The sequence below is a fragment of the Acanthopagrus latus genome, chromosome 21, assembly GCF_904848185.1.
Source record: "Acanthopagrus latus isolate v.2019 chromosome 21, fAcaLat1.1, whole genome shotgun sequence".
NCBI classification, from domain to species: Eukaryota; Metazoa; Chordata; class Actinopteri; order Spariformes; family Sparidae; genus Acanthopagrus; species Acanthopagrus latus.
Window position 1 is genome coordinate 19,532,045 of NC_051059.1, and position 11,037 is coordinate 19,543,081.

The window sequence follows — 11,037 nt, forward strand, 5'->3', positions numbered from 1 at the left end:
ACAGCAGCTTTCAAGTCTGGACTGGATTGAGATCTGTGGGTCAACTTTTTGTGTGGGATCATTGTCCAGTTAGAAAATAAAATATCTCCTGCAGAAGCATCTCCTCAGCATGATTCTTCAAGCACCATGCGTCCTGGTGGGGAGGATGCTTGTTCTGGCATCATGCAGAGTTTGGCTGACAGCAAATACAGCATGTTGTGTGACAGAACCTTCCTCTCTCCCATATGCCTCGAGGAAAACGCTAGCACAGATGTCAGGTGGACATGTTTTTTAATCTCCTTGGGACTTGCCATAAAGTATTCAACATATAATTTCCCCTAAATTTGGATCCATTTTCACCATCACTGAAGGACTGTTTCTCTTGATCCGCATCACAAAAGCATTGCTTTGTCTACTGTGATTCAATGTTGTAAAATTACAGAAGCATTTCCTGCTCCTTGCTGTCTTTCTGCTGAACACATCACGAGTATTCCTTCTGTACAGAAAGCACAGAGAAAAAAAAGGTAGATAGGAATCTTCACATGTGACTACAGTTTTGATAGTAATCAAACACGCTGCTCAAAATGTGGGACTGTTCCTTTAACAGGCACATTAGCCTACATTGTTCAAACACTAAGAGAACAATCACTTTTTCCCCTCTCTTTTATACATGATGCACAGCTCAGGGCCACAGATGGCTGAAGGCTGGCTTTAATCAACAGAAATCCCTGATTGCTTGGTGGTTTATAAACACAAATGTGCTAATCCTTCCTCATTATTTCAGCATATATTTGGAAACAGAGTATCAACTAAGTATCAAGGTACTTAAAATGCTTAATTTGCCCTCTATACATGCTGATTTGGGTGAATGAGATCCAGAAAGTGAGAGAGAAAACAGAGTGAGAGAAGAAGAAAAGGAGAGAGGAGGAGGAGTAGTTGAAAAAAAACATGGGTACAAAAGGTTAGAAGTTCAATTAAAGAGAGGGAGTGCTGAGCAAGACAAAGAAGGAAAAAGAAAGTGGAGTCACGGGACGAATAGTTTGTTTCTCCCGCGAGCAGGCGCAGAAGGGAGCCCGTGTGTGCGTGAGAACACTGTACACTCTGGGCAGGAAGAGGGCGTGGTTTTAAAAAAGCAGAAATATCTGTAACGAAGCACGACTGAAGTGAGAGAGGCAGGGCTGAAAGCGAGAGAGCAAGTGTGTGAATGACGCAAATGCTCGTTCCGCCCACTGATAAACAGCCAGAAACACTGCGTTGCTATGGCTATCACAAAGAGTTGGAGAGCATGATACGTCCCATCTGGCTTTAAGAGAGCGTGAACCACCTGAATTACATCGATACCATCTTCCCACTGGCTCCACAAATACCTTCTACCAGTACAACCAGAGATCTATCTATCTTTATGGAGGATCACCTGTAGAGCATCACAGTCAAATACAGAGTTCAAAGACAGCTAAAGTTCTGTCAAGCTGTACAGGGACTGTGCAGCTTTCAAGTCTGGACTGGATTGAGGTCTGTGGGTCACCTTTTTGTGTGGGATCATTGTCTAGTTAGAAAATGAAATATCCCCTGCATACTGCGGCAGGTTGAAGCGTCTCTTCAGCAAGATTCTTCAAGCGCCACACTTCCTGGTGGGGAAGATGTTTGTTCTGGTATCATGCAGAGTTTGGCTGACAGCAAATATAGCATTTTGTGTTGCAGAACCATCCTTTCGCCCATATGCTTAATTTGCCCTCTACACATGCTGATCTGGGTGAATGAGATCCAGAAAGTAAAAAAAAACAGAGTAAGAGAAGAAGAAAAGGAGACCGAGGAGTTGGGAAAAAGGTACAAAAGGTTAGAAGTTCAATTAAAGAGAGGGAGTGCTGAGCGAGACAAATAAGGAAAAAAGAAAGTTGAGTCAAGGGAGAAATAGTTAGTTTTCCTGTGAGCAGACGACGAAGGGAGCCGGTATGTGTGACATTGTACACTCTGGGCAGGAAGAGTGCGCGTCTTTAAAAAAGCAAAAAGATCTGTAACGAAGCACAACTGAAGTGTGAGAGGCAGGGCTGAAAGCGAGAGAGCAAGCTTGTGAAATGACGCAAATCTGCTCGTTCCGCCCACCGATAAACAGCCACAAACACTGCGTTGCTATGGATATAACAAAGACTTGGAGAGCATGACACATCCCATCTGGCTTTAAGAGAGAGCGAGCCTCCTGAATTACATCAATACCGTCTTCCCACTGGGAGTGACAGTAATTGTATTATTTCCTACCCACTTGGCTTGTGTCCTGGGCGGACTACGTTGTGTCTCATCTTTGGACACGCTATGGTCTCGTCTAGGCAGCTGGAGAAATTTGGAAATTTCCTTCAGACGGCGTGTCCCTCATGCCACAGAAGGCCTTAACAAATTGCCTCACTGACACTGTCGTGAGCTGGGATCTGTGACTGTAGACATGAGGCCATTATTCACTGTCTTTATCTGTACGTTTCTGTGTTTTACTGGCCATGAAAACAAATCTCCCTCAGGGACATTTAAATCCAAATCAAACCTAAATCCTACCTCTGGTAGAGGACTGACAGCAGAGGAAACAAAGTTTACAGCAAAATGACTCCATCACTAACAAGTCTTCCACAATTAGGCAAGGCAAGGTTTATTCCAAACTCAGTGAAGTAAAATGTGTGTGTTAGAGCTGAGTTATATGTCTAAAATAACATCTAAGTTAAGTTTTGCAAGATTTTTCTTCTCCCTGCTCTTTTGTGATTCAGGGAGTCATAACAGGGTTGTGGTAAAGCAGAATGACTTCAGTGCATTAGAATGTAACTTGAGTCCAAAAGTCAATGTTTTGAGGAACAACTTGTCTGTCTGGCACCAGTCTGAAGTGCTCAGCTGGCAGGAAGAATGTCATTGAAAGTATTAAAGGATTATTTAAATCAGTGTCCATCCATATTTTTCTCATGGTCAAAGAGAAGTGATTGAGCAGGTTCACTGCGATTCAAACCGCATGGCCATCACGGCAGCCTTGGCTCACTCATCTACTGACAAACACATTAGACGCTGATGGCCTCAGTCATTATGAACAGTCTGCTGTGGTGGAGGGTGAGGCGGACAGGATTTTTCATCTTTAATTCGTAAAAGACGTCAGTCTATGTACATATATTGAGGTTAGCTATGGGGACAAAAGGATGAGAAGTGATGTACAGCATGAATCTTTCAGAACTGGCATTTAAATTCCTCAAAACTTTGGTAATTTTTACGTAATCTGGTTCGCTATCTGAGACAGGACAGATATTTATCAGTTGTGACCCATTTTTTGGGCCTGCTCTGATTAAAATTCATTTTTGATTTAATCTACTGACCTACATGTGAATTCCTTCAAAAATGTATTTGTGCTGGTATTACATTGCTTTCAAAGCAAATACCCCTGCATATTTAATGTTTTACACTGCTTGTGTAATTACTTCATGACTGTGTGGCTGAATCAGCAAATGTCATTTCTGTAGTCGTGACAATGAATGCAACGACAGCAGATCAGGAGAATTATATCTTGAAAAAATGGAATCAACAGTGTGATTTATCTTCACCAAAGAGGGTGTGATGACCAGACTGAACGCCACTAGATACAGAAAGAGGATTCCTGCACAGTGTGCTGATAAGAACAGTAGCTCCCCACTCTCCTCCTGCTCTGTAACACTGGCAATCACAGTAAACATGCCAGAAAACAAAATGGGCTTAGTAATTAATTTCATCATTCCTGGAGCCACCACTGACCTCTTGTTGCTTTCAGAGGACTCAAGAAGTGCTGAATCTTTACTGTTGCCATTGGAGCTGCCCGTTGACTCATGCCCGTGGCTCTCGTTGCCATGACTCTCATTGCCGTGGCTTTCATTGCCGTGTGATTCGGTACCACTCCCACTGGACCCACTGCTCTTCATTTCCACGTCCTCCTCGCGGAGCGATCGGGAGCGTGCATTCTTGCGATGGTTGTGCGGTGATGCAGAAGGGTCGTGCCCGCTGCTGTCGCTGCCTTCTGACGGGAGGCCAAGGTCAGGCCCGCCTTGGCTGTAGCCACCCATCCGGTGCAGCTGTGACATGGAGCTGCACCCTGAGGCCCCCCTTGCCATGGAGCTGCACTCTGGGGCTTCGTCCTCATCCTCCAGCACTGGAAAGTGAAAGGGTTTGAGATCTGAATCTTCTGACATCAGGAGAAGTGTTGCCCTGGGCTCGATCCAGGTTATTTGAATAGATGATGAAAGGACACCACTACCCCATTTTCACATGGGTGTTGCCTGAGAGAATCAATGGGGAAGCTGACAGATCTGCAGACAGAAGGAGAATATACATGTTAATAAAGCAGCAATGATTTTATTGCATGTTATGTACATTTTCTTTTAACTATTCTATTCTATTCTGCAGAAGATGATCCTTGTTGATCCTTGATGTCAAAGTTATTCTTTGAATGAAACAATTTAATTATCAGGCAACTATTTTATTCTTTAATGACTTTTAACATCTATCTTATGTTCTGTGCTATGCGGCTCAGGGGGAGACTTTGCTGCAACTTGCTTTACACAATGACAGTAAAGACTTTAATCTTGATATGACTCAGTGGACATACTGCAACAGATAATTACCCTAGTTAAGAAATAAAAATAAAAAATTGAATGTTGGGAGGGTTAGGGTGAGGGTTAGGTTCAAATTCAGATTGTTAAAAGGTATTCTTTGGATGGGGATGCATGTAGACAGAAATCCCAAGAAAAAGGCACTCTATCTAAAACTATTCAATTCCTTTTAACACAAAATGCTTTGACTCCCTTCATGTAAAATGAACATGCTGTGACAATAAAGGCATTTTAACAGTTCAAAAGAGAGTGCCTGGGATTTTTCTTTTGACTTTTATAATTGCCCTATTAAAAAAGTTCTGCTTACTGCAGAATTGCTACAAATGGGGACCTCTGCTGTCTGGACAGGTGACTGTAAGTGCGAATAAACAGGAGCCCAAATTTGAATGCTTTTGAATGCGATAAGCGATATGCAAAGTTGCATTACAAAACATGCAAAAGCACTAGTATGGTTCATGAACTAAAGGGCATATTCAATCATTCGCGCGCGCGCACACACACACACACACACACAAACGCACACACACACACACACACAAGCATGCACTCAGCTCAAATCTCTTTGAGAAACATAAATCAGTCTTTCAAAAAGGTGAATTTTGTCTTTCGTTTGGTGTGATATCAAAGCACATAGCAGGGTTTGACCCATGACCTCTGAGCAGCCCTGCAGGTGCTTCTCTGTTGTGCACTGAAAAAGCCCCCTGGTCGAGACAGTATGGCCTTTAAGAACAGTGGCACTGGCCCATCTGAGCCCGCTGACCCTTTCAAAGGATCATCCACTCTGCGGGACACAAAACTCTAGACAGCATTCATCTGAATGCCATCATAGACCACAAGCAACCAGTGTGAACTTTGGCCGTATTTTGTGTTGCAATACCCACTCCCGCTGATCACCCATCAGCGGGAGTGTTTATGGGTGCATTCTGATTGCAGTGCAGTTCCATTTAAGGAATTTCTCTGGTCATGTTGCACCAATTTAAAAAATACTGGTCTTTCTACTGCATAGACAGTCTGTTTTACGGGCCATTTTTCCAGGGGTAAAATACTTCTTCAAGCAGAATGAGAAAGAGGCATTAGTAACTGTCTGTTAGACACCCAGTGATGGGTAGAAATTTCCCCTCGTTAGTGGACGAGGTATGTGTTTGGAATAAAAACGAGGATAATTAGAAGGTAACCGTGATCAGAGGAGGAAACTTTATGTCTAGTGACAACAGGGTAATTAAGTTGAAGAGAGAAAAAATACACAATGATAAGCAAATAATGGCTAAACCAAAACTTAGGAACAATGTCAGCAATGTCTTTCTGGCATGAACCATCTTGAGTGTTAGATGGATATGAGTGACACACCATATCATTTAGATGAAAAGCTAGTCGCCGCTGCTTCAGCCCATAATGATATAGAATTATGCTAATTACACCATAGTGATGTTATCTAAACCACAGTACCTATAATCATCTCTGTGTGAAGTACTTCTGTGCTGCAGCCTGGACAGTATCACAGTGAAGTTACCAAATTCAAGTCAACATTTACATTTAATGAAACATGTGTATGTCTGACCTGTAAATTAAGGTAAAACTTGAGATTTAGAGCACAGGAAAATAAAAACTGTCGTCTCTTACATAATCCTGTTTCTGGGCAACAAGTTACGGTCACGTGCAAGCCACAAGCCCAAGTCTCTGTGTATAACCTCCAGCCTGGCTGTTTCCCAGGGATAGCCCGACTAAGCGGTAGCATGCCTTCCTCTCTGACCTACAATGGAAAAGTTTCTATTTTCTACTCCGAGTGACGACAGAGAGCTACAGAGCTGCCCTACCCATAGTTCACCTGAGTACTATGGTCTTTTGTTTTAAGGATCAAGGCAGTTCAAACACAACCCTTTTTAGGTTTTTCTGTGTGCGGCACCCATATTGTGCTGAGAGTTTGAGTTGGTATGTAATGTTAGAAAAGGTGGCTTCAAGACACAAATGTGGCTGACTGAAGGGGAAAAGTTTAAAGCTTCATGAGTCTAATGATGGTGTTGATGTAAATCTTCACTGATGTAATAATTCCTTTTGCAGAGAGGAAGCTGAGGAGAAGCCAGAACTTTCCTGACTCTGCATCAAGGACTTTATTAGAAAGTTTCTTCAGTTGTGGCTGACCACAACAATTACAGTAGTTAAGCATTCCCATTAACAATCAATCAATCTGTTGACCTTTTCAGAGACCAGCGAGTTCACAGTCACCAGTCGGCTTATCACTGACCTGCTACAAAGTAAGCATTTTCCCCTTAACAGTCAATGCTACTGTGTGAACTGGGTCAAAACTGTCAAAAAGAAACCAGAGTTCTACAGTTTGGAGGCCGCAAGATGAACTTGAGTGATAGTTAGTTGATGATTTGTGCAGCACTTGAGCTCGGCACTATGAGTAAGCGGTTTTCTGAAGAGTTAGATAAAGAGCCTCAACAGAAAACTGCTTATCACACACTGTGGCCCATCTGAGATATTACTCAGCCAACATTTTATACATACTGAACTTTGCGCACAAACTGCTGACCAAGGATTTCAGTGCTGCTTAAGTCTGGTCCAAAGTTACAGAGCTGGCTTCCAATGTGGCCGGTATTCACAAGTTCACAAGTAACTTGGCACAGCAACTGCTAGACATTGACCTCATTAGCTTGTTACCTGTTGGCTCAAAACCAGCGGACAGGGCAGAGAGACAGATAAAGAGAGTCTATTTGAACGTGGATCCAGCAGTGATGCTGCAGTTCCACCCTCTCTCCCTAATCCTCAAGAGAAAGCGTCAGGTAAAAGGTATTCACTCCTAATCTTCCAACTTCCTGTAAAGATGTCGTAGTATCACTTTTCCATAATCAGCTTCCTCTGGTTTGTCATGATCTATAAATACGAGCAGTGACATATCTAAAATGTCCGTTAGGATGCTTTTCCTGACTGGTGGCAGATCTAGGAAGCAGTCACATTGGACATTAAGACAGGCACAACGAGGAACAGGTGGCTAACGAGGCAAGATGAGGAACATAACACAATTACAAGATATATTTTACTCCTCTTGGAGCCCTTCAGTCATTTTAATGCAATCAAAGAATCGCTCTGGGCTATCAAGGAACAGAATCTTTCCCTGTGAACATTTTGTTCACTTGGCCTTTCTGAATCTTACGGGACTTCAAGAGATAATTAAGAAGAAATCACTCTTGTATTGTAAAAAGGATGGAACACTCCATTCAGACGAGGCTTAAAAACCATTACAGCTAAGATTATAAACAGGTTGGGTTATTAAAATTTGAAATGACTTTTGCTCAATTCGTTATGCTCATTATGTTCCTCTTTCTGACTGCTGTGATAGTAATGTTTTCTACAGGAAATATTCAGACGCAATTGTACGAAAAAAACATAAAATTTGTATTAGAAAGACCAAAACGTAAAATATTCTAATCTAATCTAATGTGTCAGTATAGCTGTATCAAAGACAGAGGCAATAATTCTTGTGACTACAGTGTCCAGTCACCGTCTCACACAAGTGACTCAATCTGCATGAGGACTTACATAAGTTTACAATGAGTGTGTTCAGACAGAGTACTACACTGCATATGTACAGCTATCGTAACAGTCTAGTCTAAGAGTCACTTTGATTGGATTGAAAGCAAAGCAGATATTATAACTTGATTATGGCAAATTATGAAATCTTCTAAATCTGTGACAGGACTTGGATCTGGACTTGGATCTGTTAACTGGCCATCAACATGTAATCTGGTGTTTCATCAGCATCTTGCAGCATTCTTTGATAGTTGTTTTACATACTTTAATGTGATTTGTAAATGCAGTCGTAAATGTCAACCCTTTTGGTAACAAGAACTATGACTTTTTTCATGAGCAGATGTGAGTGAGGCTGTTTCCTCTTTGCGTGACCTACATCTATCTTCAACTATCTCACATATTTCTCATGGACCAGATGCACAGTAGACACTACACTGCACATTCCAAGACCACCCATTTATTCGTTTTCCACTGGGCTAAAAAGAGGTGCCTCAATGTTCAGACTGAGAAGGAACAGATCTATTACAGTGGGAAGATTAAATGTGCTATTTTTGGAGTCCATTCCCAGACCACCAAATTTAGTGAACTCCACATTGAGCAACTGACAGACAGCAAATAGATAAAAGCTGGTAAACTGCTGCACAGATGTTGTGGCATATTCTAAATCTGAGATACTGCATTTAAAAATATCTATTTTAGAGGAACCACAGATGGAAAACATAATGAAGTATTATCTGCTTTGAAATCATTTGTCCTATCCTTGCATAAAGTTTGGGTGGGAAAAAAGCAATGGCATGCCCTTGATCTCGTGCTGAAATTGTAGGCAGGGAAGTTTGTACCCGGCGCGATGCCAAACTTCCATTGACTGTAAGATAAACTGGCCTTTATGACCGCTCCCTTGCCAGACTTACGTGCGTCAGTCAGATTTCTCCTCCCACTACAGCCACTGGACTTGTTGCTGATTAACACTGAATACTTTACAGATAAAGGACAAAAAACCATTTCATAGAGTCAGCTTGAAGATATACTAACAGCATTTGCATCACCAATACCTGAAGTTTGGATTGCTTTTATCTTTGAATTGGCTTTATGTTCATTTAGAAATAACTAACAATTAAAAAAAAAGCTTTGTGTTATACGTATGTATCACAGCATTTAATATACATTGTCTTAGCCTGTGGCCTTTAACCCTGGACAAACATGACATGCTCTCATCCCATCAGACTGCAAACAACTTCATCTATAAATATCTGACCATTACAACTAACTAACTCCCTCTAACTCACTGTAAGTATAAGCAAAAAACAAGTATTAGAGGTCAAATGCAATCAGGAGTCTGAGGTAAAAGTACTCCATGAGTGAGTACTATGTACATGGATGCTGATACTGTCTCTGCTTTGTAAAAGAAAAAAACAACTTTTTTTTTCACTCCAGCTTTGAGTGAATTTCCATGTTGTCACACCATGGCCAGCTGCACAGCAATCCACTAACCACAGACAGACAAAAATGCCTTGTGTCATCAGACTAAACATGGGCACCTTTTCCTTGAGCAGCTGACCTTTTTTTTTAGAGAAATCATGAGGGCTGTAACCTGTTACTTGCTTCTTGTAATCCGTTACAGCTACAACGGAATACACATCACACAAATACTACGTATCAAAAAGTAAACTTTTTCACAAAATGCGCTTGGTTTAGCTCCAATACCACAAAAAATGTTGTGCACCTGACTATAAGTACTCTCCTCCATATACAGCTTAAACGTCATCGTCCAAACACGCTGGGATGAAACATGCGGACCCTTTATGTAAGGATTTTCCCCTCATGGCCAACTATGCAAACCGGCTGACTCGAGCGTCACAGCACGCTGACGATCTCTTCAGGGGGAAAACCTGAACTCATTTTCTCTAATCGGCGCTTCTGCCATGTGCTGCTGCAGTAGACTTTATGTAAGGCGTTACGCTACGAGTTTTCTCATGTGACAGAAAGCGCGTCTACAATGCACCACATGCGACCCGAACACGGATCTATGCGAGCTCCACATACACGGATTCATTTCCACTGAATGCTGCAGCCTTACGTTGATATAAGTCGCTTTGAGTGCAGGTCAGCTGGCTGGTATTTCCTGCTCACCTGCCGCTGTCACGCCGCTGTCATGTGGGCAGGGCTGTAGTCTACTGACCAGGATTGACCCTCACAAGTGACACAGTTACGCAACTTTGACGCTTGGCGCTCTCGCCGCATTTTTAACTTTAACACGCCACACAGTACAGCCACGTTAACATTCACATCCTTCATCTGTCACATTTAAACTGCCTTTTAATCAAACAGCAACAAGAAAAAAATGCATGTTAACAGCTGGCGTAACGCACTGAAAGTAAAAGTCGCACCAACCTCACAAAACGCAGATCCTGATCCTGCTCCTGGTCCCGGAGTGAAACAAAGCCTTGAGTTTTAAAGCTCGAGTCTCAGGCAGAGATGTCGGGCGGGTTTTGACGGTCCAAGCCTGGTCTGACACACTGCGGTCGCCCCGTTCGGGTTTCCAGACTCACCGGCTTTCTTGCCCTGCATCTCCAGTAAGGCAGTGACCTCATTTCGAGCTCCTCCCTGAGCCCCTCCCACAGCTCTTCGCTTATTGGCCCGGAGAGCCGTCGGTCTTACCTCACAGCGCCGTGTGCCAATAGGCGCGGTCCGCCCCCCACGTTGGGAGGTGACGGCGGCCGCCGCTCCGCGCCGCTATTGGTCAGTGGTGCTGCCACTGTTTTTACATAAGGGTGTCATCGCTTCACGTGGAAACCCACGGCTACCAACGGCGTGAGAGAAGCGAGAGCAAATCACTACGACGGAGCTGCCGGTGAATGAAGCGGTGCCGATGGTTGGCTCACAGCGGCTTAGTCCGGCCGACTGTTATCTAAACGGTTATACA

The 11,037-nt window shown here is 42.9% G+C and overlaps 1 protein-coding gene across 5 annotated transcripts in view; it reads right to left on the minus strand.

Annotated features, from left to right (window-relative positions):
* Positions 1–10,670, minus strand: part of per2 (period circadian clock 2) — a 29,755-nt gene extending 19,085 nt beyond the window's left edge. For 2 of the 5 annotated variants that reach the window (XM_037082683.1, XM_037082681.1), the window contains exons 1-2: positions 10,506–10,670; positions 3,733–4,280 (exon numbers count right to left, since the gene is read on the minus strand). In XM_037082683.1, coding sequence (XP_036938578.1) covers positions 3,733–4,163 — 431 coding nt within the window. In that variant the 5' untranslated portion in view covers positions 4,164–4,280; positions 10,506–10,670. Of the gene's footprint in view, positions 1–3,732; positions 4,281–10,191; positions 10,261–10,505 lie in introns of those variants that run through there. The other 3 variants (XM_037082685.1, XM_037082686.1, XM_037082682.1) reach the window with 2 other exon arrangements.
* Positions 10,671–11,037: the final 367 nt, after the last annotated feature.